This window comes from Ursus arctos, unplaced genomic scaffold, assembly GCF_023065955.2.
Source record: "Ursus arctos isolate Adak ecotype North America unplaced genomic scaffold, UrsArc2.0 scaffold_32, whole genome shotgun sequence".
Lineage (NCBI taxonomy): Eukaryota > Metazoa > Chordata > Mammalia > Carnivora > Ursidae > Ursus > Ursus arctos.
Genome location: NW_026623008.1, coordinates 706,993 through 733,818, shown reverse-complemented (window position 1 = coordinate 733,818; position 26,826 = coordinate 706,993). Strand labels below are relative to the sequence as shown.

The 26,826-nt window shown below is 53.4% G+C and overlaps 1 protein-coding gene across 10 annotated transcripts; it reads left to right on the top strand.

Annotated features, from left to right (window-relative positions):
• Positions 1-606: 606 nt before the first annotated feature.
• Positions 607-26,826, top strand: NADK (NAD kinase). 10 transcript variants are annotated; one of them, XM_044391400.3, is made up of 14 exons: positions 1,723-1,840; positions 9,859-10,004; positions 10,110-10,162; positions 15,266-15,484; positions 17,317-17,400; positions 20,588-20,717; positions 21,098-21,206; positions 21,359-21,444; positions 22,303-22,405; positions 22,766-22,920; positions 23,144-23,243; positions 23,322-23,479; positions 24,185-24,267; positions 24,696-26,826. In XM_044391400.3, the coding sequence occupies exons 4-14, from the start codon at positions 15,306-15,308 to the stop codon at positions 24,883-24,885; spliced, it is 1,377 nt and encodes a 458-aa protein (XP_044247335.1). In that variant the 5' UTR covers positions 1,723-1,840; positions 9,859-10,004; positions 10,110-10,162; positions 15,266-15,305; the 3' UTR covers positions 24,886-26,826. The 10 variants fall into 10 exon arrangements, with proteins under 10 accessions (XP_057161339.1, XP_057161334.1, XP_057161336.1 ...); XM_057305353.1 differs by having other exon boundaries at positions 1,720-1,840; positions 24,185-26,826; XM_044391399.3 differs by lacking the exon at positions 10,110-10,162.

The window sequence follows — 26,826 nt, the reverse complement described above, 5'->3', positions numbered from 1 at the left end:
CAGCCCAAGCAAAACTTCTAGGAACCTTCCGGATGCCCTAAGGAACCCCTCCCGGCACTGGCTTCCATTATTGCTGGTCAGCCCTTGAGGGGGCTGGGTGGGACCAGGGTCTGCTGGGAAAAATTGCACCATCTGGTCAGCGGAAGGAAGCCACAACCCCTGTGTTCTCATCTCTGAAATGCGGAAGCCCTCCTGTGTGAAGTCTAGGGTGGACAGAGGCTTTCCATTACTACAGGCACCTGCACAAGTTCCCTTTAGAGAGGGCACACAGGAAGGGGCCTGCTGTGTGACCTCAGCTAGTTATGAGACTGGCTCTCCTGCCTTGGTCCCTTCTCTATAGACTTCCTGCTCTAGAAGGTTTTGGGGAGGCCTAGCCCAGTGCCTATAACATAGTAAGTGCTGGATCGAGTGTTAGTATTGTGTTAATGATCATACCCAAAATATACAGCTCAAAAGGCTTCTTCTGTGGGTGTGGCTGGCTGTCACTTTAGGGAAGTGGTTCAGTTTCCAAAATAACCAGATGGGGAAGTTACAGAGCTTGAGAAATCCCCCCAAATTCCTGACATCCTTGCCCCCCTTTCTACTCACTCTTGGTGACCCCGCTGCCCAGTGGTCACAGGACAGTAGTGAGACATGTCCTGTTTTGTGCCCATCTGTGTTTGGAGTCTCTGCACACAGGGTCAGGAGACCCCACCAGAGGAGACTGACCACTGCAGGTATGAGGGCAGGGGAAACCTGGCAGCCACGCTGCTGCAAAGGACTCCACTCCACGTGTACACAGGGAATAACGGTGGGCACTTGGGGAGCCAGGCAGATTACCAAGGACCGAATAGGGCACTACCCCTGTTCTGCAGTGACCCCTTATTCACAGACATGTCCCAGGAGCCAGGCCCCCACTGTTGGGACACTGGACTACTGGGTGGACTGGGGGAGGCCTGCAGCTCCACCAGCAGCTACGAAGTGGGTAACTGTGTCCTTGGTCCCCCTCCTCTCTCCTCTCTGGGTCCTCCGGTGGTGGTGGTGGTGGTGGTGGTGGTGGTGAGGGGGGTGGGGGACCACGGTGCTAGCAGGGCAGCCTGGAGGGGCCCCCGTTTGACATCCCAGGCCTAGAGGCCCTGTAGTCCAAGGGGTGTGCAGGGCCCCGCCAGGCTGCTGAGGTGGGAGAGGCCCGCGGTGGCCTGGCCCCAGCCGCCCCCTCCAGCTGCACTGGCAGGGAGGGGCCTGTGCTGCGCAGCCGCTTGCAGCCAGTTTTGGTTCCCAAAACATGTGCCTTCTAAGCAGATTCACACCCCGTCAGTTATGGGAATCCTAAGCGGATGCTGTCACCACTCGCGGGGGTCCGCAACCAGCCCCTCCGGCCCGCGGTGGAGGGGGGAGGCAAGGGGACAGGGGCAAGGTGCGCGAGCGGACGTGCTTCCAACGGGGCAGGGTGAGTGGGGACCAAGGTTCTTCTTCGCGGCGGCCGCCGTCGGGGCCGGGGCAACAGACGTCCCACCGCGGAGCTCCCGCCCCCAGCCCCACCGACCCCTGAGCTGCAGTCCTCAGCCCTGGCCCCAGGTCCTTGCGGGCCGACCCACGTGCGCGGGGCGCGGCGCCGGCGGGGCGCATGCGTGGGGCGGGGCGCATGCGCGGGGCGGGGCGCGCGTGCGCACTGGCTGCATTGCTGCTCGGCGGGCCGGCGCCGCGGTCCCGGCGGCCGTGGGGCGGGGGGCGGCCATGGGGCGGGGGCCGGCCGCGGCGCCGGGGGCCGGCTAGCGACGGCGAGCAGCGGCCGGGCGGCGTGGCCCGCGGGCTTGGCCCGAAGAGGGGACGGCCCTGCAGGCGCCCGGGGCAGCGAACGGTGAGTGCGCGCGGCCGGTCGGCCCGGCCCTCCGCCCGCGGTTGCCGCCTCCTGGGGTCGCGGGGCGGCCCGGGGGCCTGGAGGCGCGGGGTCGGGAGCCCGGGCGGCCCTTACCGCAGCCGAGGTGTGGGCCTGGGGTGCGACTCCTGACCTCGCCCGCGACGGCCGCCTCCCGAGTCCGCCGTTTGGCGGGCAGCCTGGAGGGTCAGGCCCTCGGGGGCAGGTCGGGGTCGCCTGCCGCGCGCGCCCTTTGTCGTCGGAGGGCGCGCCACCGCGCTGGGTGCCAGACACCCGCCCGGCGACCCGCAGCCGGGGCCTGCGAGGTTCTCAGGCCGGGGCCCCTCTGAGGAAACGGATGCCCTGGGCTTTGATTCTGAGTAACAGGTTACTTTTCCTTTCCCGTCTTGGGGCGCAACTCTGCCTCCCATGGAAGACTTACTCATTCGTTTTGGGAGGATGCTCTGGCTTTAAGACGGGAGTTATTTTCCATCTTTCGGGATGACGCCCTTCAAGGACTTGTTCGCCGGAATTCCGTCCCCGGGGCCCTGTTGTCAGCGGGCACACCGAGTCCTTCCCTCACTGTGACCTTTGCCCCCGCCACCAGGCGATTTGAGGATAGGGACAGGTGCCAGTGCGGTAGGCACGCAGTGGCTGCAGCTGGAGGTGAGCCCTCGTGATGGTTCCGGGTTTTTTGTGTTTAACTTGCGGGCAGGGCTGCCCTGCTAGCACAGAGCCCCGCGGGGTTCTGACCTGCTGGTAGAGGGTCTCCCGGATGCTGGCCCAGCTGGCTCCTTGCTGCAGGGGGAAGCAGCAGTCAATTTTATTGAGTTTACCACTTGAGAAAAGGTAGGTTTCACCTGTAAAATGAAGAGGCAGGTTTTGTTTTGTTTTTTTTATAGGAGTTGATGGCCCCACGTCTTTATTCCCTCTAATCACAGGACTTTTCTGTAAGCCTGGTTGTTACGACAGCCAGAGGAAGCTTGAGGAAGCTGGCCCAGCACCCAGGAGAGGTGGTGTGCGAGGGGTGGGTGCACCTGAGGGCCTCCTCCAGCAGCCTCACTGCTGTCCTGTTTAAACCTGTTGACAGGACTGTGCTGCTTTGGCCCATCCTGGTTTAGTAAGGGTCAGCTTGTAACTCCACGACTTCGTTTCTGTTTGTGCTGGTGGCTGACCATTTGCAATACCTCCAAACCCATGATTGCCAGGCTCCTGAGTTTAATGCATAGGAACAGGTGAATAAAAAGCCCTGCATGGCCGCTCAGATTGGTGTCTGAGAACTTTCTTTCAGTGCGGGACGACAGATGCCTGGCTTCATCCAGAGCTGCACAGACCCTTGTTTTCCTTATCTGCCCAAGGAAGGGTGCAGCTGCCTCTATAACAGCCCCCTCTGGGCCTCAGATGCTGTTCAGTTTATGGGGTTACAGGTCAGGCTCCTGGCTCATGTTACCAGAGAATTTTCCAAAAGGTCTTCCGGAGAAGGGAAGGGCTATTTTATAAGGACTTGTTTTCCACCTCAGTGTCAGCTGGTGAGGTTCAACACTTTCCTGTTTCTGTCACCAAATAAGCTTTCCTTTTTCATTCAGTATTTTCAACAAATATAGATTGGATTGAGAGCTCACAATGGGCGTCACATCTGTCTGTGGGCGTGTGTACGAATTCTGTCCCGGGTGCCTCCCTGCCATCTCAGCGTGTCCCCTCCCCACCATGTGTGAGTTCTAAGAAACATTGCTGCCCAACACTTTTTCCTAATAAGATTTCCCAACTCCAAAGTTGTTTTTTAAAATTAGATTCGTGCTGCAGCGCCTGGCTGGCTCCTTCGGCAGAGTGTGCCACTCTTAGATCTCAGCATTGTGAGTTTGTGTGGAGATGACTTAAAAAATGACACTTTTTTTAAAGATTTTATTTATTTGAGAGAGAGAGAAGGGGAGGGAGAGAGAATCTGAAGCAGACCCTGCACCGAGTGTAGAGCCCGACACGGGGCTCGATCCATGACCGCAAAATCGTGACCTGAGCCGAAACTCAGAGTCAGATGGCCCAACTGACTGAGCCACCCAGGCGCCCCTAAAAATGAAACTTAAAAAAATAATAACGGGGGCGCCTGGGTGGCACAGCGGTTAGGCGTCTGCCTTCGGCTCAGGGCGTGATCCCGGCGTTATGGGATCAAGCCCCACATCAGGCTCCTCCGCTAGGAGCCTGCTTCTTCCTCTCCCACTCCCCCTGCTTGTGTTCCCTCTCTCGCTGGCTGTCTCTTGTCTCTGTCAGATGAATAAATAAAATCTTTGAAGAAAAAAAAAGAAAAAAATTTTGTCTAGCCCTAGGTTCTAAAAAGTTTCTCCTTTGGTTTTTTTTTTTTTTTTCTTTTTTAAGATTTTATTTTTATTTATTTATTTATTTATTTTTTAAAGATTTTATTTATTTATTTGACAGAGATAGAGACAGCCAGCGAGAGAGGGAACACAAGCAGGGGGAGTGGGAGAGGAAGAAGCAGGCTTCCAGCGGAGGAGCCTGATGTGGGGCTCGATCCCATAACGCCAGGATCACACCCTGAGCCGAAGGCAGACGCTTAACCGCTGTGCCACCCAGGCGCCCCTTAAGATTTTATTTTTAAGTAATCTTTCCACCCAGTGTGGGGCTTGAACTTAAAGCCTTGAGACCAAGAGTCGCACACTCCACCAACCGAGCCAGCTGGGCACCCTGCTCCTATGTTTTGTAATAAAAGTTTAATAGGTCGTGTTTTACACTTGACATAATCCATTTTGATTTGTTTTTAGTTAATTTTTGTTTAAGGTGTGAAGTTCAGGTTGAGGTTCACTTTTCTTGCCCCAGTTTTATTCACAAATAATTGACATACATCACTGTATAAGCTTAAGCAGAAGCATTTGTTGGGTACAAAATATTGTCCCAAGACTTCCTTGTCCTCTTGTCTGTGTACGGTGGCCTTGAGCAGAGGCTTAGGAGCATTGGCCCAGATGCCAGCTCTGCCGGTCCTAGCTGTGTGACCCTGGGCTTCCGTGTCCTAGACACTCCCCATGCGTCTCATTGTGAGCACAAGTCAGAAGATAGGAGGTGAGCGCGCTCGGACAGGGCCTGGCAGGGTGGGCACTGGACCTTGCTGTGGGCCCTGGTTCTGCTGGATGTATTTCTGTTGCTCACCAGTCAGTCATCCTGGTTTTGGGGAAGTGTCCATATTCCTGCAGGCAATCCTGCTTCTCCCTTCTTGGACAGGTAGAGGGCAGTGCATGTGCTCACAGCACAGCCTTGTCTGCACTTCCCTGGTTGAGTTGGCCATTACACATCTCTCCGTGTCCACCTGTGTTTGTATCATAGCTAGCTTGTATATCATTCGTCAGCCTGTCCTTTTCTTTCTCAGACATCATTGGTTCCAACAGTGGTGATTATTTCCTTTTAAAGATTGCATTGTTATAATTGCCTAATAGGCTCCTTTAATTTAAGTGCCTCTTTTGTCCTTTCTTGGTGGTAAGTTGCTCTAAGTCCCATGCAGAGTGGGGCATTTCAGGTAGCCTTGCCCTGATTCTGCATATTAGAGGAGAGGAGTTGGTTGGTTTTACTTCTCAGGGGCAGGGTGAAGCTCCTGCGAGGCCTCTTGGTCACAGCTCAAAACTGGTTTTTCCCCTACTTTGCTGAGGTTCTGTTAGTAAAGAATGATAGGTTGTGTGTGTTTGTGTGTTTGTTTTAATGTATAGTTGCGACACAAAGTGAACAAACTGTTTAGAGTCTCTAAAAGTAGGAGCACCTGGATGGCTCAGTCAGTTAAATGTTTGACTCTTGGTTTCAGCTAAGGTCCTGGACTCAGGATTGTCAGATCAAGTCCCACGTCAGGCTCTGCCCTCATCAGGGAGTCTGTTTGAGATTCTCTCTCTCCCTCTGCCCCTCCCCCTTGTACTCACACACGTGCTCTCTCGCTCGCTCTCTCTCTCAAATAAATAAATTAATCTTTTAAAAAAAAAGAATCTCTAAAAGTAAAAAAGAGAGTTTTATTTGAGCTCAACTTAGGACAGTTGCCCTGGAAACTTGTCTTCACAGGGAAGAAAGCACTCCAGAAATGAATGGTTTTTAATACTTTTTACATCTTGTAAAAGCTCAAAGGATTATAGATTAGCATATGGGCAGGGATCACGAGTTTTATCTTAAAGGAACGCAGGGAGTAGGAGCCTTGATTGATATCTCAAGGACAAGATGATTTTCCTTTGGGCTACTCATTCACAAAGAGGCTGTACAGTGCATGCATGGAGGGCCGTAAATCAGGCTTTTGGTTTGAACAATGTTTATGTACAGTCACGTTGACTTAGAAATCTAAAATGGTTTCTCATGTATGTCAGACCTTTAAAGAGTTTTTCTTTCATCATAGTTGGCATACGATGTTATATTAATTTCGGGTATGTACAACGTTGATTCAACAGTTTCTATAGGACGCCTGGGTGGCTCAGTCAGTTAAGTGTCTGCCCTCAGCTCAGCTCCTGATCCCGGAGTCCTGGGATCGAGCCCCACATCGGGCTCTCTGTTCATCGGGGAGCCTGCTTCTCCTCTGCCTGCCCCTCTGCCTACTTGTGATCCCTCCCCACCCCCCATCAAATAAATAAATAAAATCTTTTTTAAAAAAAGTTTCTGTAGATTACTCAGTGTTGGGTAACTGTACTCACCATCTGTAACTATACAACATTATTATGCTATTATTTTATATATATTTTTTTAAAATATTTATTTATTTGTTTGTTTGTCAGAGGGAGAGAGAGCATGTGCGAAGAAGCAGGGCGGAGAAAAGGCAGAGTGAGAAGCAGACTCCCCGCTGAGCAAGGAGCCCGATGTAGGGCTCCTGGATCCCAGGACCCAGAGATCATGACTTGAGCTGAAGGCAGCTGCTTAACCCACTGAGCTCCCCAGGCGTCCCAATAAATCTTTAAATAAATAAATAAATGTTTAGTTTTTCGTTTTGTTTTTTAGATTCCACATAGAAGTGAGATCATATGGTATTTGTCTTTCTCTGACTTACTCCACTTAGCATAATACCCTCTAGCTCCATCCACATTGTCACAGGTAGCAAGATCTCATTCTTTGAGTTTTTTAAAAACATTTTATTTTTTTAAGTAAGCTCTACACCCAGCATGGGGCTTGAACTCATGATCCCGAGATCAAAAATTGCATGCTCTGGGACATCTGGGGGGCTCAGTCAGTGAAACGTCTTTGGCTCGTGTCATGATCTCAGGGTCCTGGGATTGAGGCCCATGTGGGGTTCTGCGCTCAGCTCAGAGTCTGTTTGCCCCCTGCCCCTCCCCCTGCTCATGCTCACGCACGCTCTCTCTCTCAAATAAATATACAATCTTTTTAAAAAATTGCATGCTCTACTGACTGAGCCAGCCAGGCGCCCCAAGATCTCATCCTTTTTTATGGCTGAGTAATATTCGTGTGTGTGTCTGTGTGTACTACTTCTTTATTCAATGTTTTATAGTTTTCAAAGTACAAGTATTTTACCTCTTTGGTTAAATTTATTATAGGAATTTTATTCGTTTTGGTACAAATATAAATGGGATGGTCAAAACTGATTTTTTTTTTCAACAATGTTTCTTCTAGAGTTGTGGGTTCACAGGAGATGGTTGCAGTTCCTCTCATGGTGCTAGTCCTGTAGAGTCCTTATGAGTATTACGTAAATTACAAACGAGAAGCCATTAGGGCAGTGCTAGGCACAGAGAAGATGCTCAAGTTAGTGATTATTTAGCCTTTGGATGGTTCTTAATGTGATGAGGTAAACATACGCACGTAATTTTTTCACATGTTGAACCAAACTCTGCCGTCTTGGATCTCCTACCAGTTTGTCCTGGCACTTTTTTGGGCCCTGGACGGCCGTTCTATCCTTGCCTCCTGGCACTTGGTGCTGCCCCCAGTTCTGCATCCTGAAACGCTTGCTGCCCTTGCGTTCTCGACTTAACACTGTCGGTTCCTGCCAGACTTCTCTCCGGACCCTTCCATTTGGCTCCTAAATGGGGGCATGCCCCAGATTCAGTCCTTGGGTCTCCTGCCCACCCCCCTGGGGTGTCTATCTAGTTCCATGGTTGTAAGCGCTCACCACGTGCTGATGGAGCCCAGATCTTTGTGCCCAGACCAGCCTATCTCCTGAACTCTGTCTCCTCCCCTTGGCTGGTAATAACAGTGTGAATTTGGTGAGGCGCCTGGCAGACCCCGGGAGCCCTACGTAAAATAGAATTTCTGGAACTTCCATTCTCAGATGGGGAAGGAGACAGGCCACAAATAAGGGGCGTTTGGCTGGCTCAGTCTGTGGAGCATGTGACTCTTGGTCTCGAGTTGTGAGTTCCAGCCCCATGTTGGGTGTAGAGATTACTTAAAAATAAAATCTTTTTTATTTTATTTTATTTATATTTTATTTTATTTTATTTTATTTATTTGACAGAGAGAGACAGCCAACAAGAGAGGGAACACAAGCAGGGGGAGTGGGAGAAGAGGAAGCAGGCTCCCAGCGGAGCAGGGAGCCCGATGCGGGGCTTGATCCCAGGACCCTGGGATCACACCCTGAGCCGAACACAGACGCTTAACAACTGAGCCACCCAGGTGCCCCTTAAAAATAAAATCTTAAAAATATATATATGACGGGCGCCTGGGTGGCTCAGTTGATTAAGTTTTGGACTCTTGATTTCAGTTCAGGTCATGATCTCAGGGTCATGAGGTCAGGTGTTGTGCTCCATGCTAGGTGCGGAGCCTGCTTGAGATTCTCTGTCCCTCTCCCTCTCCCTCTGCCCCTGCATTTGCGCGCGCGCACACACACACACACTCTAAATAAGTAAATCTTAAAAAAAAAAAGAGTTGGACACTTAACTGAGCCATCCAGGCGCCCCAGCAATAAAGTATTTTTTAATTAAGGTGTGTACATTGTTTTTCTAGACATTGCACACTGTAGAGTCTACAAATAGAGCCTAAGCGTAAGTTTTATATGTACTGGGAAACCAAAAAAATTCATTTGACTTGCTTTATTGCAATATTTCCTTTACTGTGATGGTCTGGAACCAACCCTACCATATCCCTGATGTATGCCTGTACAAAGATTAATGCAAAAAATGGATTATACACCTAAATGTAAGATTGAAAACTACAAAACTTTCAGAAAAAAAGCATTGAAGAAAATCTTAGTGGCCTTGGGTTTGGCAAAAAAGTTTCCTAAATAGCACATAAAGATGACAAACTGTTAAAAAAATTGGGGACACCTGGGTGGCTCAGTAAGTTAAGTGTCTGCCTTTGGTTTAGGTCATGATCCCAGGTCCTGGGATCCAGCCCCACATCGGGCTTCCTGCTCCACAGGGAGTCTGCTTCTCCCTCTCCCTCTGCTCCCCCTGTTCCCCCTGCTTGTGTGCTCTCTCCCTCTCTGTCAAATAAATAAAATATTTTTAAAAAATTTATTTATTAGAGTGCGTGCACGTGAGAGAGCAAGAGAGAGAGAGAAAGCAGGGGCAGAGGGAGAGGGAGAAGCAGACTCCCCACTGAGCAGGGAGCCCAATGTGGGACTCGAACCCAGGACCCCGGGATCACGACCTGAGCTGAAAGCGGACGCTTCACCGACTGAGTCACCCAGGCGTCCCTAAAGATTATTTACTTCGGAGCGCGGGGGTTGGGGGCAGAGAGAGTCTTAGGCAGACGTCCTGCTGAGCACGGCGCTCGGTCTCACAACCCTGAGATGATGACCTGAGCTGAAACCGAGGGTTGGATGCTTAACCAGCTGAGCCACCCAGGCGCCCCCAAGTGTCAGACTCTTGATCTCAGCTCAGGTCTTGATCTCAAAGGGTCGTGAGCCCAACGTGTAGCCTACTAAACAAACAGCCTTTGTTGCTAAAAACTGCTGACTCACGTGAGCAGCCGGGGTGGCTGCCGGCTTATCAGGGTGGTGGTTGCTGGAGGCTGGATGGCTGTGGCGATTTCCCAAAGTAAGACACTAATAAAATTGGCCTCCTTAACTCTTTCGCAAGCGATGCTGTTTGATCGCTTTGTACCCACAGGAGAACTTCCTTCAGAACTGGCGTCGGTCTGCTGACCCCCTGCTGCTGCTTTGTCCGCTCCGTTCATGCGGTGATCTAGGTCTTCTGTTGTCATTTCAACACCAGGAGTAGACTCTCCCTCAAGATGCCACTTTCTCTGCTCGTCCGTAAGGAACAAGTCCTCATCCGTTCAAGTGTTATCCTGACATTGCAGCGACTCGGTCCCATCTTCAGGCTCCACTTCTCATTCTGCTCTCTCGCTGTTTCCACAGCTGCAGTGACTTCCTCCCCTGACGTCCTGACCCCCTCAGAGTCGTCCGTGAGGGTGGGAATCCACTTCTTCCAAACTCCTGTTCCTCTGGACATTTTGTCCTCTTCCCATGAGTCATGAATGTTCTTAATGGCATCTAGATGCTGAATCCTTTCCAGATTTTTAATTTACTTTGCCCAGATCCGTCAGAGGAAGCAGCACTGTCTGTGGCAGCCATAACCTTACAAAACGTATTTCTTAAATAATACGACTTGAAAGTTGAAATTACTCCTTGACCTGTGGGCTGCAGGACGGACATCGTGTTAGCAGGCCTGGAAACGACGTTAATCCCCTTGCACACCCCCCAGAGCTCTTGGTTGAGTAGGTGCACTGTCAGTGAGTAGTAACATTTTGAAAGGAATATTTTCCGAGCAGTGGGTCTCAGCAGTGGGCTTAAAATATTCAGTCGACTGGGGCACCTGGGTGGCTCAATCGATTAAGCATCCAGCTGTTGGTTTCAGATCAGGTTGTGATCTCAGTCGGGGTCGTGGGATGGAGCCCTGCATCGGGCTCAGCGCTCAGTGTGGATTCTGCTTGAGATGCTCTCCTCTCTCTCCTGCCCCCCACCACACACACTAGCACACATGTGCGCGCACGCTCGCTCTCTCAAATAAATAAATCATCGTTTTTAAAAAATTCAGTCAGTCACATTGTAAGCAGATGACTGTCGTCCCGGCTTTGTTGTTCCTTTTCTGGAGTGCAGGCAGAGTACTCTTAGCATAATTCTTAAGGGTACTTGGATTTTCTCAACGGTCAGTGAGCATTGGCTTCAACCTAAAGTCACCAGCTGCATTAGCCCCTGACAAGAGAGTCAGCCTGTCCTTTGAAGCTTTGAAGCCAGGTATTGACTTCTCCTCTCTGGTTATGACAGTCCTAGATGGCATCTTCTCCCACAGTAAGGCCACTTTGTCTACATTGAAAATCTGCTGTTATGGGGCGCCTGGGCGGCTCAGTCGTTAAGCGTCTGCCTTCAGCTCAGGCCGTGATCCCGGAGTCCTGGGATCGAGCCCCACATCAGACTCCGCTAGGAGCCTGCTTCTTCCTCTCCCACTCCCCCTGCCTGTGTTCCCTCTCTCACTGGCTGTCTCTCTCTGTCAAATAAATAAATAAAATCTTAAAAAAAAAGAAAAAAAATCTGCTGTTAAGCATTGCCACCTGCATTACGGATCTCAGCTCGATCTTCTGGAGAACTTGGTGCGGCTTCTCCATCAACACTTGCTTCTCCACCTCGTACTTTCACCTAACGGAGACGGCTTCTTTCCTTAACCCTCACGACCAACCTGTGCAGCCTTCCAGCTTCCCTGTTGCAGCTCCCTCACCTCTCAGCCTTTCCAGCATTGAGGAGATCTCGTCGGGGCTTTGCTCTGGATTAGACTGTGGCTTAAGGGCACGTTGTGGCTGGTTTGATCAGCAATCAGGCTGTTTTGCTTTCTTTGTGTGTTCAGTTGACTGGCACTTGGGGAGTTATTCCTTTGCATTCACAACTCAGCCGTTTGGGGCGAGAGGCCTTGCTTTCAGTCTGTCTCGGTTTTCAGCATGCCTTCGTCGCTGAGCTTAATCATTTCTAGCTTTGGTTTAAAGTGAGAGACATGTGGAGTGCCTGGCTGACGGGCTGAGTCGATAGACTGTGCGACTCTTGATCTCAGGGTCATGAGTTCAGGCCCCACGTTGGGCATGGAGCTTACTTAAAAAAAAATAAATAAGTAATGTGAGAGATGGGCGACTCTTCCTTTCACTTGAACACTTAGAGGCCATTGTAAGGACACTGATTGGCCCAGTTTCAATACTGCTGTGTCTCAGGGAATAGGGAGGCCTGAGGAAGGAGAGAGAGGCAGGGGACCGGCTGGTCAGTGGAACAGTCAGAATACACACAACACTTATCTGTTAAGTTTGCTATCTTAAATGGGCACAGGGTAATGGTGCCCCGAAACAATTATAATTGTAACACTGATCACAGATCACCGTAACAGATATAGTAATAGTGAAAAACTTTGAAGTACTGCAACAATTACCATGATGTGACACAGAGACACAAAGTGAGCAAATACTGGTGGAAACATGGTGCCGGTGGATGTGCTTGGCGCTGGGTGGCCACAGACCTTCAGTTTGTAAAAAAGTGTAATGTGTGCAAAGCACAATAAAGCCACGTGCCATAAACGGAGATGCGCCTGTCTGTGGTGTGCAGAAAGGGTTTAACTTTATTCTTTTAGACATGGCTATCGAGTTTTTGTAGCATTACTTGAAGAAAAGATGACCCTCTCTCTGTTGAATCACCTTGGCCCCTCTGTTGAAAATCCACTGACTGAGGGGCTCCTGCCTGGCTCCGTTGGAAAAGCGTGCAACTCTTGATCTCAGAGTTGTGAATTCGAGCCCCATGTTGGGTGTAGAGATCCATTAATTATACCTGGGCGAGGGTGTCATTTTGGAGTCTGTTCTGTTTCCGTGATTTGTGTGTCTGTGTCAGTACCGCGCTGTGTGGTTATGGATCGCAAAGTCAGGGAGTGTTGGTCTTACTTTGTACTTTTTCAGGTTTTTTAGCTATCCTAGGTCGTCCACATTTCCATATGAGTTCTAGAATCCGTTTGTCTTTTTTTTTTTTTTTTTTTTTAAGAAAGAGAGCGTGGGGTGGGGTGGGGTACAGAGGCAGAGAGAATCTCAAGCAGGCTCTGCACTGAGCATGGAGCCTGACGTGGGGCTCGATCTCCCAACCTCGAGACCATGACCTGAGCTGAAATCAAGAGTGGGACGCTTCAGGCTGTGTACTCAGCACGGAGTCTGCTTGGGATTCTCTCTCCCTCTCCCTCACCCCTCCCGCTTGTGCTCTCTCTCCCTCTCTCCCTCGTTCTCTCATTCTCTCTCTCTCCCTCAAAAAAAAATTTTTTTTTAATAAAAAAAAAAAAGAGTTGGACGCTGAACCGACTGAGCCACCCAGGTGCCCCAGTTCATCATTTTCTATGGAGGAGTCTGCTGGGGTTTTGTGTGTAGGAATTGTGGGGAGTCTGAATCATTTTGAGAACTGAGGTCTAATAATACCGGCTTCTCCAATCTGTGAACATGCTTTTGTCTCCATTTATCTGCTTTCTTTCAGTGCTGTCAGCAGCGTTTGTAGTTCTCAGTGTACCGGTTTTGTGCTTTTTACAGTTAGTGAGACGTCACTGGTGTATAACCTAGTTTCCAGGGTACGGTATAGTGGTTTGGTGTGTATGTCCTGGGAGATGACCACGGCAGTGGGTCTAGTGAATGTCCATCACCACGTGGGGTTACAAGTTGTTTTCTCAGGATGACAACTTCTAAACTCTTCTCTCCTAGCAACACTCAGCTCTGTGCTCCACTATCATTACTTATAGTCACGTTGCTGCACACTACATCCCATGACTTATTTTATAACTCAGATTGGGTTCTCCACTTCTTTCGTCAACTATGTCCCTGTATAGCTTACATTTCAGTGCTGGTGTAAATGGTATTTTTATTTTTTTGAGACTCATCTATTTATTTTAGAGAGTGTGTGTGCACGAGTGGGGGGGAGGGGCAGAGGGAGAAGCAGACTCCCCACTGAGCAGAGAGCCTGATGTGGGGCTCGATCCCAGGACCCCGGGATCATGACCTGAGCCACAGTCAGACGCTTCACCGACTGAGCCACCCAGGCGCCCCCACCTGGGAGCTCGTAAAACTACTGATGCCTTTAGTCTGGGTTGGGTGTGGGAATTACGTTCTGAAGCTCCTCTGGCAGTTGTAAGGTGCGGCCAGGGTAGGGAGGGGTACAGGGGCGCCATCGCCTTTTGCCTTAACACAGAGGCCCGGGCTTGTTTGTGGTGTCTGCGCCACGCTTCCGCCCCTCATTCAGCCCTTGCAGTGCCATGCTCTGACGCGTCCTCACCCCTACGCGTTTTACCCTGTGTGTTACGGTCTCTTCTGGGGTGAGCTTGCTTGCTTCGCTTGTCCTTGCAACGTGGGTTGTGCAGCAGGTTATCCTGCTGGTTCCACCTGGGATGCCACCTTCTGGGGTCTTCCCACTCGAGAAGCCTGTCCCGCCTACTCTCCTGCACTCTGACTGCAGGCGCCCTGGCTGCCACCCTGTGGTGGCCCGCCCTTCCTGTCCTTGGAGGATTCCCTGTTTGGTCCCTTGATCTACACCGGTTTCCTCAAACTCTGCCTTTCTTTTTCCATTGCTCAGAGTACTGATTTCTGCCTCTGTTTGTCACCACTTCTGCCTTTCTTAGACTGATTTTATTCCTTTGCTAGCTTTATAGAATCTCGGCTGATTACCTTCACTAGTCTTTGGAAATTGAAGTTTTCTTTGAGGCTAAAATAGGTAGTTTTGGCAAATGCTTTATTGGCCTGTCCGCAGGGCGTCCAGTCCAGTGTGTACCTGCAGGACCCTCTTACCGAGGGTCACCATTCAGCTCTCCTGCACCGCGGGCGTCTGACACGGCACAGCCCCGCGCGGTTCCTCCTGCGGTCACGTGCTGGATGCCCGCCTGTGACTCCTCCTCTAGCTGGCCCTCGGCCTCGTCTGTGGGGCAAACGCCACAGCTCCCGCCTTCTAGTTCTTTCTTACTCTATGACTGTTAGCGCTTCTAGATTCACTAGAAACCACAGGTGGGTTCCTGAGTTCTTAAGTATCTTTGGGATAGAAAGAGACTGTTCTCAAGTCCTTTGGCAAATGGGACTTCAGCCATTTTTGTCCCCCGATGGAATGGGTGCGTGTATATGTTATTTTCTGTGTGTATACATATATATGTTTATTTATGTGTATATGTATGTTATCTTCTGTGTGTACATACATGTGTTTATGTGTATATGTGTGTTATCCTCTGTGTGTACATACATGTGTTTATGTGTGTGTGTATGTTATTTTCTGTGTGTATACATATGTTTATGTGTATATGTATGTTATCTTCTGTGTGTACATATATGTGTTTATTTATGTGTATATGTATGTTATCTTCTGTGTGTACATATATGTGTATATGTATGTTATCTTCTGTGTATACATACATGTGTTTATTTATGTGTATTATGTATGTTATCTTCTGTGTGTATACATACATGTGTTTGTGTATATGTATGTTATTTTCTGCATGCATATTTATTTATTTATTTATTTATTAAATTAAGGCATCAGTGTTTTTCTGATCGAAGTCCTCGTTTACCGACGATGGAAACCAAACAAGAGAAAGTCAACATGAGTAAGGCACTGAGCTCAGATTCGGCCTCGTACCGCTGCTCCGCGTGCCATGGGGACGAGGACTGGGGGCCCAACCACCCCATCCGGGGGCGAGCCAAGTCCCGCAGCCTGTCTGCCTCGCCCGCCCTGGCGAGCACCAAAGAGTTCAGGTAGGAAGGCCCTCCTCCAGCCACCGGCCTCACCTGTGCACTCTGACCGCTCAGAGCTACAACCAAGGGTTCTTTTAAGTTCTGTACCGGTGCGCGTAAACACTGACTAGTACGGTGTGTGTAAGAAGGTCGGGTAGGGCTGAGTCCCAAGAGCAGAGGACGGGCGCCCGCCTGGCGCGTCTCCCCAGATGGGAGAGCAGCACAGGATGATTTTCCTTTTCTTCCTTATCAGCCAGCGCCCACTCTACCTTTTGGTGTTTGAGGTGTGAGTGGTGCCCGAAGGCACGTCAGCAGGCCCCATGCGGTGACGGTGCTGGCGGAGGCTGAGTGTGGCCGCAGGGGTGTTGGGCAAGCCCCTCCCCCGACCCGGCATGCCCGCTCCAGCAGCCCGCAGTGCATGCTCTTGGACAAGGCGCTTGAGTCACAGCGCTTCGAGCTCCCCATGAAGCGGCCTGCCGGGCAGCGTTGTGATGGCCCTTGTCAACCCTGCCCTGGCTTCCGGAACGATAAACGTGGTCAGGTTTCGGTGGAAGCTGCCAGAGCCGACGCTGCTGCTCAAGCGAGGGTCCCGTCTGTCAAATGCAAGGGGGAGTTTTCGGGAAAAAGCCCGTACTTCTCAGTGCAGCGCCTTCCCCTGGTGGAGCGCGGAGCGGGGCGGGTGCGTGGGCGGTTTTGCGTGTGGGAGTCCCCAGCGCATGTGTGGGAGTCCCCAGCACACATGTGGGAGCAGCGGCCGTCCCATTTCCGGTCGATCTGCTTCCCATGTGCCCCTCAGCACTGCTTGTTGGTTTTTTGGGGTTCACCACACACCCTTTCTAGTTCCGAGATGTGGAACGTGGTGTGGTGACAGCAGGTCCGAGGTAGCCTCTGTGTGCGGGTGTTGGCGGAGGAAGAAGGCAGGAGCGTGTCCGGTCACAGCAGCCCTTGAGCACTGAGCACTAACCGTGGGCGCCCACCAGTGAGGGTGCCGTGACTGCCTTTCCTCCGTGTGCACGCGGGGCCAGCGAGATGTAGTCTTTACCCGGACACCGTGGCTCTCTCTTAGGTCTGTTGCCCTTTACAAGACAGAAAAGCTGTTTTGTCTGTGTTGAATATGAAGATTTTGTCAACCCCACGAGACAGTTGAAGATGAGTCAGCTCCATTTGGCCATCTTTGGGTACAGAAAGGGACTGTGAGGCCATAGGGGTTGAACACGTGCCATAACCCTGTTCACCGTGGGGGTGTCCTTGTGGCTCCCTTGAGCCTGTGCCAGGGTGGGTGTTGGGCCCTCACAGACAGGGAGGGAGGCAGGGCAGCCGGGTCGTGGTGTCCCTGCGATGTGTGCTGACCACAGCCCCTTCGTTTGGTGATTCGATTATGGCTGAGTCACTTTTCAGTTATTGGAGGAGTTGGGCCATTCGAGTAGTATCTTTTCTAGTGACCGTGCAACCCAGCATGAGCGTTTTTGTTAGAATTTTCATCTAGGTAATTCAGGGTTAGTCTCTGAGGGCTTGAGTCCCACGTATAGGCCAGAGGACTGGTCCCCAGACGGACTTGTCAGAGAGACTGCTCAGTTTCAGATTTCCAGGCCTGTCCCCAGAGGTGGGGGCCTGTCCCTTTTTCTGGGGTGGGGCTGGGCACCCACCCTGGTCTGGGGTCCCTTCTCTAAGGAACACTCTCGAGTTGCTGATGCTACACAGGACCGCGTGCGGTGCTGCAGCACAGCCCTGTGGGCCGGCGCAGGGCCTCCTGGGGCCGTCAGTGGGTACTGCGCAGGTGATGGGTGTGAGGGCACTACGATGAAAAGCCTGCATGCAGGTCTGTTCACCCGGTGTGTCCCCTCTCCCCGCAGGAGGACTCGCTCTCTGCACGGGCCGTGCCCGGTGACCACGTTTGGACCAAAGGCCTGCGTGCTGCAGAACCCCCAGACCATCATGTGAGTGCCGGGGGGCGGCAGGGGGCCTCCTTGAGAGTGTGTGCTGTTGTGGGATCACAGCGCTGTGGAATGTTGTGACTTGGGGTGAGAAGTTCACTTTTCAAGTCAGCAGAAGCCACAGGGCTTCTCCACCAGCTCCAATGAGCAACGGGGCCTCGCTGCTGTGCAGACAGCGGAGGGGCTCTGCTCCTCAGACACCCCAGCTGGACGGGCTTCAACTACCATCTTTAGTTACTGTTCTGTTTTTACAGTAAAAAGTCTAGGAGGAAACCAGTGTATTTCACACAATACGCTGGGTGGGTCAGACATGCTTCTCCTTTAATTTTTTTAAATTTTTATTTATTTGAGAAAGAGCAAGCACAAGAGCCGGGGGGGGGGGGGCAGAGGGAGGGATAGAGGGAGAAGCAGTCTCCCCACTGAGCAGGGAGCCCAGCGTGGAACTCGATCCCAGCACCCTGGAACCATGACCTGAGCCGAAGGCAGACGCTTCACCGACTGAGCCACCCAGGTGCCCCTCCTTTAATTATTCTTACAGTACAGAGACATCAGTCGGCTGTTTTGAAACCCTGCGTCTACTTTTGTGAGACACCCACCTTGCAGGTGCGGCTCTTAGACGTCCTACCAGACCCCCAGAGCATCTTTGGAGGCCACGCGGTGCCTGGATGAGAAACTGTAAAAACTAAGCAGTCAGGGTTATTTCTCTGGACTCTCGTGACTCTCCTGCTTCTCACGTCTGAAGAGTCACTTGGTTCCAGAGGGGTGGGAGCTCTGTAAAGGGCTCTGTGTGGTGGTCTGGCTGTGGTTTATGTCTTAGGAAAACACTGACATCACTTCTCTGATGTTGGTGCGTTCTCTTAAACGGTCAGAATTCCATCCCACCCTGAGCCTTGTGCCTGGCACCTTCTGACGAGCTCCCCACCCTCCCTGCACTCTAGGCCTTTCCAGGCGCCTCCACAGGGTCCTCTCCTTCAGCGCGAGCTATGGGGTTCCCACATTTTGCACAGGGGTGAGGGCTGCGGGCTCAGGTGTGCTTCCTCAGCGGACCTGTCTGGGGATCCTTGCTGTCTGTGAGGCAGCCGCAGCAGTGGGGACCCCAGGCCTCAGGTCACAGCCTGTCTGAACCGGTTCCGGGCAGTCAGCACAGTGCTGCCACCTCCAGGCTGCTCAGGCAGTTGCCGTGCAAACTGGGAGGGCTTGTGACCTGAAACCCAGTGACATGACTGCCCTGCCTCTTACGGGGCGCAGGGGGCCGGGCCTGGCGCAGGAATGAAGTCTCTGCTGGCTCCAGGTGATATCTGTGGCTGCCGGTTACTGCCGCCAGGCTTGGGGCAGGTCCTGTCCAGACGCAGCCCCTCTAGTACTCACATCCTGCCCTGCACAGCAGCCACATTGGTAACCTGGCCTACCCAGGCGCCCCCAGACCCAGAGCCCTAGCTGCCTGCTGCTCTGCACCCTGCTCTCCCCCGTGCCCCATGCCTTCCTGTTTGCTCTGGCCCAGCCTGGCCCTGCCCTGGCCTTTCACCAGCTGCCTAAGGGCCCCTCCCTGCACTTGTCTTGGCAGAGCTGTTCTCTTCTTGTCCTTCTGCTTGGTGTAAGTGCCACCACGAGTAGCCTCTAGCTGTCCAGCCTTGCTTAGCCATCGTGTACTCCCAGCTGAGCCACAGTCGCTATATGGGGGGCGGGGTGGCCTTGTGAGCCTCAGGTCGGTTAGACAGGGTGGTTCAGGTGGGGTGCTCCAAGCAGAGGGGCGGATGCCCCTGAGGTGTCCCTGGGGCTGCAGTTGGGAGCTGAGGAATGAACAGCCTTGTCTGCCCTTTGGAGCCCGTGTGCCCAGTCCTGTGTGGTGGTGCCACCGTCTCTGGGGCACAGGACTCCTTTTCTCTGCCTTGTACCTGCCTCCCTTGCAACACTGCACCCCTGGCTGGGGCAGGGCTTTGTATGTCCTAACCTAACTTCTTCTCTAATGTTCAAAAGTAAGATACAATAGAGATCACAAAGAACTTTTACTTCCTCATTTATTGTCTGAAATTTCACAACGAACATGTGTGTTTTCTCTTATGTTGAAATGTGTGGAGTTGCCAACATCTGATTGCCTTTGGCTTACTAGGCGGTGGCTCAGATAGGTCACCTGCTAGCTCTCAGGCGTCCTTGCTCTCCCATCCGTCATCCACAACCTGTGTGCTGGGGAAGGGTCAGCATCCCCACCTTATAGGTGACCCAGTGGGAGGCTGAGTCACAACTGGCGCCCAGGCCTGTGCAGGACACACTCTGGTAGCTTTGGCTGGGCGCAGCTGAGTGTGAGGGCCAGAAAGGCCACAGGCCACGCACGCCTGGGTCAGCGCAAAGGGGCTTCGACCCGGGCAAAGGTCCGTGAGCTGTCCATGCTGCTTCTTAGGCCCACGGCCAAACAGAGTGACGAAGTTTGGGGAGCACACACCCCTCCACCTGACCGAGGCCTGACAGCTCCTCCCACGGGGCCAAGCCGGTTCCACAGCCCAGCTCAGATTCCTGTGTGGCTGGGATGTGTCACCGCACCGGGGGCCCGGAACAGCCGAGCTCAGCCAGCCAGTCTAATGAAGAGCAGGGCACCTCCCGTCCGGCCTCCTTGCTGTTAAAGGTGATCCTCGGGACTTTTTAAACAGGTGATTGGCCAAGAGGATCGTGTAAATGGTGAAAAGATTCAATAAGATTTGCTTGATTTTTAATTTTAGGGAGCTTTTTTGCCATAGTTGTTTTATGCTCAGAAGTCATTTTAGGGTTGTTTTGCTTTCGGTTTTGAGGGTTGCAGAAGTTAAGTTCATAGTGCAAGTGCACAGTCGGCAGGGTTTTGGAGGCTGGTGTGCCCTGTACTCCTGTGAACAAAGTGTGACCGAAACGCTGTGACCAGAGCTGCTGTACCTCCTTGTGAGCCACGCGTGTGACCTGGGCAGACGATGAAGCTCACGGAGGGTGTTGTGAGTGACCCCTCCCCGTGCAGAAACGCCTGGAAAGGGTGAGTGGCACTCAGTAACTGGATGACGTCAGACACCACGCCTCTTGTGTTAGGGGTTTTTGTCCTAGTTTTGGAGGTTTTTAGCGGGACCAGCACATGGTCCAAAGCCTGAGAGACAGGCCTCCGAGGATGTGGTGCACCTGTTCTCTAGAGGGAGTGCGTGCTGCTGGTGTGAATGCTCCTCTCCCCTCACAGGCACATCCAGGACCCTGCCAGCCAGCGGTTGACGTGGAACAAGTCCCCAAAGAGTGTTCTTGTCATCAAGAAGATCCGGGACGCCAGCCTGCTGCAGCCCTTTAAGGAGCTCTGTGTGTACCTGATGGAGGCGAGTGAGCCAGGCTGGGGGGGCACCCCCACCGCGTCCGCATCTGCGGGACTCCACACTGGAATCTGGGGGGCTCCGTGCTCTCCTCGGCCAAATGGTGGGGGCAGGTGCGGAGCTGGCCTCCTAGCCGGGTTCTGGGTTTGTGATTCCCAGAGCTGACCAAGTCAAGAAGCCCATTTCAGGCAAGTGACTTCCGTAACTGAGGGTCCCAGAGCCTCCAAAAGAATAGAAACCTGTGCACGAGCAGGTCGAGAGCATCTGACAGCCAGGACTAGCGAATCCCTTTCCCTCATCATAAAATGCTGTGGCTTAAAAGGAGGCCTCACGGAAGACCAGCGTGGGTCTTGTTGGTGGAGCTGATGTGCTTATCTCCCTTCCAGGAGAACAACATGATTGTGTATGTAGAGAAGAAAGTTCTAGAAGACCCTGCCATAGTGAGTGATGACAACTTTGGACCAGTGAAGAAGAAGTTCTGCACCTTCAGGGAAGGTGAGTTTGACTTCGGCTGTGTCGTGCGGTGGGTTGGCACCACTGCCCTGGACCTGGCAGACGATTCTAGTGTTCTTGCCCCATCGTGGGCAGGGTACCCTGCAGCGTTGAGGGCTGTGCCGAGACACTTTTCCTTGTGTTCTGTTTTCTAGATTATGATGACATTTCCAATCAGATCGATTTCATCATATGCCTGGGAGGGGATGGGACTCTGCTCTACGCGTCCTCACTGTTCCAGGTGAGGTCTGCAGGGGGTTCCGGCCCCAGCGCTGCGTGAGGAGGTGCTTTCCCAGCGAGGCTTTCCACCCCTTCTTGTACCTCGTGACTTAGGCCACAGGGATGCCGGCCGGCGTCTGCGGTGTTCTTACTCTGATATGGACTAAACTGTTTTTAAGTTGGTTTATTTGGCCACAGAGCAGGTTTGCAAATAATGCCAAATAATGCATCCGCTCTGTCTGGGTCTCCGTCCTCACCGGGCGTGCTACTGGCAGTGGAACGCGGGGCGGGCCTGCGAGCCTGGGCTGGCAGTGGGAGTGGCTGGGAGGGAGGGGGCAGTGGTGGAGAAACTGTCCTTCCTGGGGGGCTGCGGCAGGTTCGCAGACGCATGGCACCCACGAGGAGAAACGGGCACTTCATGGCCGAGCGGCGGGGCCCATGGCAGGACGAAGGCGGCAGCTCCAGGCTGACCCTCCAGGGCACCTAGGAGGCCTGTGGAGGCGCCAGAGGGTGGGAGTCTGCCTGGGGGCCCACTGGGGTCACCGGAAGCCCTCCTTCACCCTCTGCAAGGCAGGAGGCTCTGGCGTAGAGGCTTGCATCCTTCCCTGACCAGCTCTCTCCTGTCCTCCACGGCCATCAGGCTGGTGGGTCCTGGTGCATCGGTGTCTCATCAGCTCTGCACGCCGCTGCTCCTCTCCGCCTCCCTGAGCTCCCGTGCGGTCACTTGGAATCAGCGCCCCCCCCCCCCGGCACTGACTGTGCACGCACGTGCCTGTCCTTTCCTAGGGACGGTTGGGGGTGGGTCCGTCGGTGCTGGGGACAACTGGGGTGGCTTTTGAGTGGATTGGGTAGCTAACTGACCTGTCTCATTGGCTCATAGGGCAGTGTGCCTCCGGTCATGGCATTCCACCTGGGTTCCCTGGGCTTCCTGACCCCCTTCAACTTTGAGAACTTTCAGTCCCAAGTTACTCAGGTGATACAGGGTAAGTCGGAATGTTCTGGAACTCACAAGGAGTTCTGAACATGGGATTGTCTTCTCACTTGGTTTTTGGGTTTTTTAATGATGTGTAGAGTAATATTTGTTTCAAGATTCAGAGATTCAAGATTATTGAACGGTTCAAACATTTTTTCCTCACTTTGAGAAGTTTGAGGAGGTCACATGTTGAAGCTGCTGCGTGTTAGTTGGTAGTGGTGAATTGACTTTCCCAGAGAGCTCAGAGGTGCTGTCCTCAGTGTGGGAGAAGAAGGGTGGTCTCTGGTCGAGCAGGGGTGTCTGCTTCCTGCGGCGTGCCACCACCCCTTCCCTGCTAACCTCCCTGGGTATGACCCCTGCTGGCCCCCAGGGAATGCAGCTGTTGTTCTTCGGAGCCGGCTGAAGGTCAGGGTCGTGAAGGAGCTCAGAGGAAAGAAGATGGCGGTGCCCAATGGGATCAGCGAGAATGGCGTGCTGGCTGCAGACCTGGATGCGGAGGTTGGGAAGCAGGTCATGCAGTACCAGGTCTGTGGACACGTCCCCTGTCCAGGCTCGAGGCCCGGCCCTGCCTGTCAAATGGCCTCAGGAAGAGGCACAGGGTGGAGGGACTCTGGGCTGGACCCAGTGGGGGCCCCCTGACCTCGGGACCTTCCAGAGAGCCCAGGAACAGTGCAGGTGCCTATGGGGCAGACCACCCAGAGCAGCCCTGCCTGGTCCCTCCCAGTGTGCAGTGACCTTGTCCCCCCAGGTCCTGAACGAGGTGGTGATCGACAGAGGCCCCTCCTCATACCTGTCCAACGTGGATGTCTACCTGGACGGGCACCTCATCACCACAGTGCAGGGTGACGGTAGGTGGGCACCTGGGGTCCCACAGGGTGGGGGTGGGGCAAAACCCCCAGAGAGTGACCCTGCGGCCTGTCCACCAGGGGTGATCGTCTCCACCCCGACGGGCAGCACAGCGTATGCGGCCGCCGCCGGGGCCTCCATGATCCACCCCAACGTGCCGGCCATCATGATCACACCCATCTGCCCCCACTCGCTGTCGTTCCGGCCTATTGTGGTCCCTGCGGGGGTCGAGCTGAAGGTAGAGTCCACCCTCTACCCCTTCTGGTTTAAGCTGTTGCCCAGGGCGTACGTGCCGACTACCCCCTCTGCCCCTGGCTGTGACCCCAGCACCCACTGGGTTGTGGGCCCCGCCCTGCTGGCTGCTGGAAGGGGCTTCTCTCTCATCCTTGTCTGTCTGGTCGGCAGGTGCGGTGCCGAGACCCGGGCCAGCCGCTCCAGCAGGGCTGTGGGCCCTTGGGAGGTGGGGAGAGTCCCTGCCGGATGGAGGCACCACTCCCTGTGAGGAGCGGTGTCTTGGTCCTGGCGTGTGGCCAGTGCCTGCCGCTGCCCCTCCGTCTCTGTTCTTCGCCTGCCTTGCGCTCCCCACTTCGGTCCACCTTAGGCCAGTGTGTCTCTGGCTGTGAGCCCTGGTAGTCAGGGCCACATCTGCAGGTTACAGGGAGAGAGGACTGAGAGGGGCCTGGAGCCAGACCCCTGGCTGGTGTCCCTGGCCCTGGGTGGATGGTCAGGGACTGGGCTTGCTGGCTGCCCGTCTTACTTCCCAGGGTTGGTGTCAGTGAGACATAAGTTAAGGCCCTCACGGCCTGGAACTGGCCTTGGCGTAGAGTGGGTGATAGGGATACCTTCAAGGGTCCTCTTGGCCAGTGCTGCCCTCCCAGGGCGGGAGTCCAAGGTGCTCAGCAGCACTCACGATCCCGTATCTGTCCTGCTTGATCCCCTCCAGATCATGCTGTCACCGGAAGCAAGGAACACTGTATGGGTGTCCTTCGATGGGCGAAGGAGACAGGAGATCCGCCATGGAGACAGGTGTGTAAGCCTTGGGGCCAGAACGAGGAGTAGGTGTGTGGGGTGGGTGCAGGCCCTGCCTGCAGCCTTCATACCCCTCTTGAAGTCGGCTTGTGCAGGCCCCATAGGCGGCAGAGCTCTGTCACTGAGAGCTGCAGGGGGAGACACGAGCCTGTCCGGTAGCTGGTCACCCACACAGGTTGCAGCATGTTGCCCCATGTTCTGCTGTATTTGGGGGCGACAGATCACAGCCCCTCACCCCGCCCTGCCCCGGTGCCCCTGCCGGCTGTACCTGTCCTTAGGGTGAGACAGGCCCCAGGCTGTGCGGCAAGTGGCATGAGCAGAACTGGAAATGGTTCCCAGCTGGGCTGGGGTGGGCATGGCCCCTGGGGAAGGGTCTTGGCCTGATGCTGTGGGCTCACCTGTGCTGTGTCTCCCCCCTACCTCAGCATCAGCATCACTACCTCTTGCTACCCGCTCCCCTCCATCTGCGTCCGAGACCCCGTGAGCGACTGGTTTGAGAGCCTGGCACAGTGTCTGCACTGGAACGTGCGGAAGAAGCAGGCGCACTTCACGGAGGAGGAGGAAGAGGAAGGGGAGGAGGAGGAGGAAGTGGAGGAGGAGGAGGGGGAGGGCTAGGCCTGAGATCCTGCTGTCCACACTCGGGACCTCAGAGTCCCGAAGCTGCTCCGCTGCCTCGTTCCCACTTGCCCTCCGGGAACAGGCTGACCCGAGCACACGCGCTGTGAGCCCCCAAGCAGGCATCAGAAGTCACAGCACTTTTGTTTGTAGCCAGGGGAAGAGCCGGGAATCTGCCTTCTGTCGACCAGATCAGTCGTTTTTAACATTTTAAATCTGACTTCTTTTTTGCATTTCTAAATAAGAAAAGTGAGTGCTGGCGGGGGCTCTGGTCCACACCGTGAGCGCCTGTGCCGTCACTCAGAGCCTGGTCCCAGGGCGGGGACCCCAGAGCTGGATGTGCTCTTTATGACTCCTTGTCAGGAAACTTGTTGAAATCAGTCTTGAAATTCAGAGGGGATCAGAATGGGTTGATCTGTCTTTCTGTGTTGAAAATAAATGTCTTGTAGCCAAAAATCTTCCTTTAGCTACCACGATTTTCCCCTTAAATCCTGCACCTTTTCCCCTAGAAGGACTCGGAGGGGACGCTTCTGCAGAGCACAGTTTGGTATTTGATTGGCTGATGAGTGGAGGGGTCCCCTCTCCCTCCTGCTTGGCACCTGCACCCCGTCTGGGCACACCTTCTGGCCTTGGTCCCAAGGCCCTCCCCTCCCCCGCTGACGTGGCGTGATGGGGTGCCGGCAGAGCTCCACGCTGTGGCCCCGCAAGCCCAGCAGTGGCCTGGTAGGAGGTCAGACCCACACACATTCCTCACGAAGCAGGGACGGCCCCCTCTGCACCCCAGAAGGTATTTTAAATCCTGTGTATACTTTGTAGAGATTATTTTAAGGTCTCTGAACTGCTCATGGACAGATTTTATCTTACACACTTCGAAGATTTCAGAGGGAACGGGATTTGTACTGTAGTGAAATGGAGCCTTGCTCCAATGTTTACACGTGTTCTGTGTGGCACTGTGTGCTGGGACCACTCTGTTCAGCATGCTCACCGTGGGGGTGACGGTCCACGGAGAGAGAGGGTGCTACTCGGTTAGTAAGCTGTGGTACTTTGCGACTGCAGCTAGAAGATGGGGACGCATTGGTTAGTGAGGAAATAGGGGGTTGGGGACGTTTTGTGTCGGTTTTGCTCTTGCTTCTCCCTGTGGGTCTTGGGCTGGCGAGGAAACTCCCATCATTCCAGTGGTCACTGCTCCGCCGGCCAGCCGCGTGGGACATGGGCACATGTGCTTGCCACGTGGGACCCAGAGCCCGTGTGGTCTGGTGGGAGCTGTGGCTCAGTGCACGTGGCCCCTGTTCCTACACTTGGGCATCTGTTTCTGAGTAACTGATTTCTCTTTGAGCTACATTTTTAATCTGTTGAATTGGCAAGAGCAGAAGGGACAGAAGCTGCCCTTTCTTGGACCCGCGTCTGGAGTGACAGGGATGGGCCTGTGCTTTGCCTCGTGGAGGGTCACGTGCCTCATTCTTGGGCTGATAGAAAGGCTGTGGGGCCACGTGTGCAGCAGCCCTCAGCCAGGGGCCTCCATAGAGCAGGCTCTGCACCCATGTCCATGCTTCTGCGCCTCCAGCCCTCGGTGTGGTGCTTGGCCAATGGCCTGGAGTTGGAAAGGGAGGTGGGCCCTCCTTGCCATCCACTGGGGGCGGGGCATGGTTAGAGGCTCGCTGCCCGGCCTACGTTGGGCTGAGAGGGGGTGGAACCAAAACTCCCAGCTTTAGGTCCAAAAGACCGTGGCATTTGGGGTGTGGGGTACTGGTTTAGACAAAAAAAGCAAGTATTAACCAAGTCCGAAAGCAGCATGATTTGGAATGATCTAGAAAAATTTGGATTTTTTGAAGTAAATTCTTAATGTTTCATATTGTTAATACCTTGAAAATTTGTTAGATGTTGTTGAAAGCCTTATTACAATATTTTCAGATCCTTTCAATAAACAGACTTGTTTAAAAA

What these genes read in the sequence shown, in the direction of transcription:
- NADK (XM_057305351.1), top strand. Translation starts at nt 634, where the DNA reads ATGTCCTGTTTTGTGCCCATCTGTGTTTGGAGTCTCTGCACACAGGGT. An exon ending in GTTCTGCACCTTCAGGGAAG is followed by an intron (nt 21,207 to 21,358) that starts GTGAGTTTGACT and finishes TCTGTTTTCTAG; the next exon opens with ATTATGATGACATTTCCAAT. An exon ending in CTGCGGGGGTCGAGCTGAAG is followed by an intron (nt 23,480 to 24,184) that starts GTAGAGTCCACC and finishes GATCCCCTCCAG; the next exon opens with ATCATGCTGTCACCGGAAGC.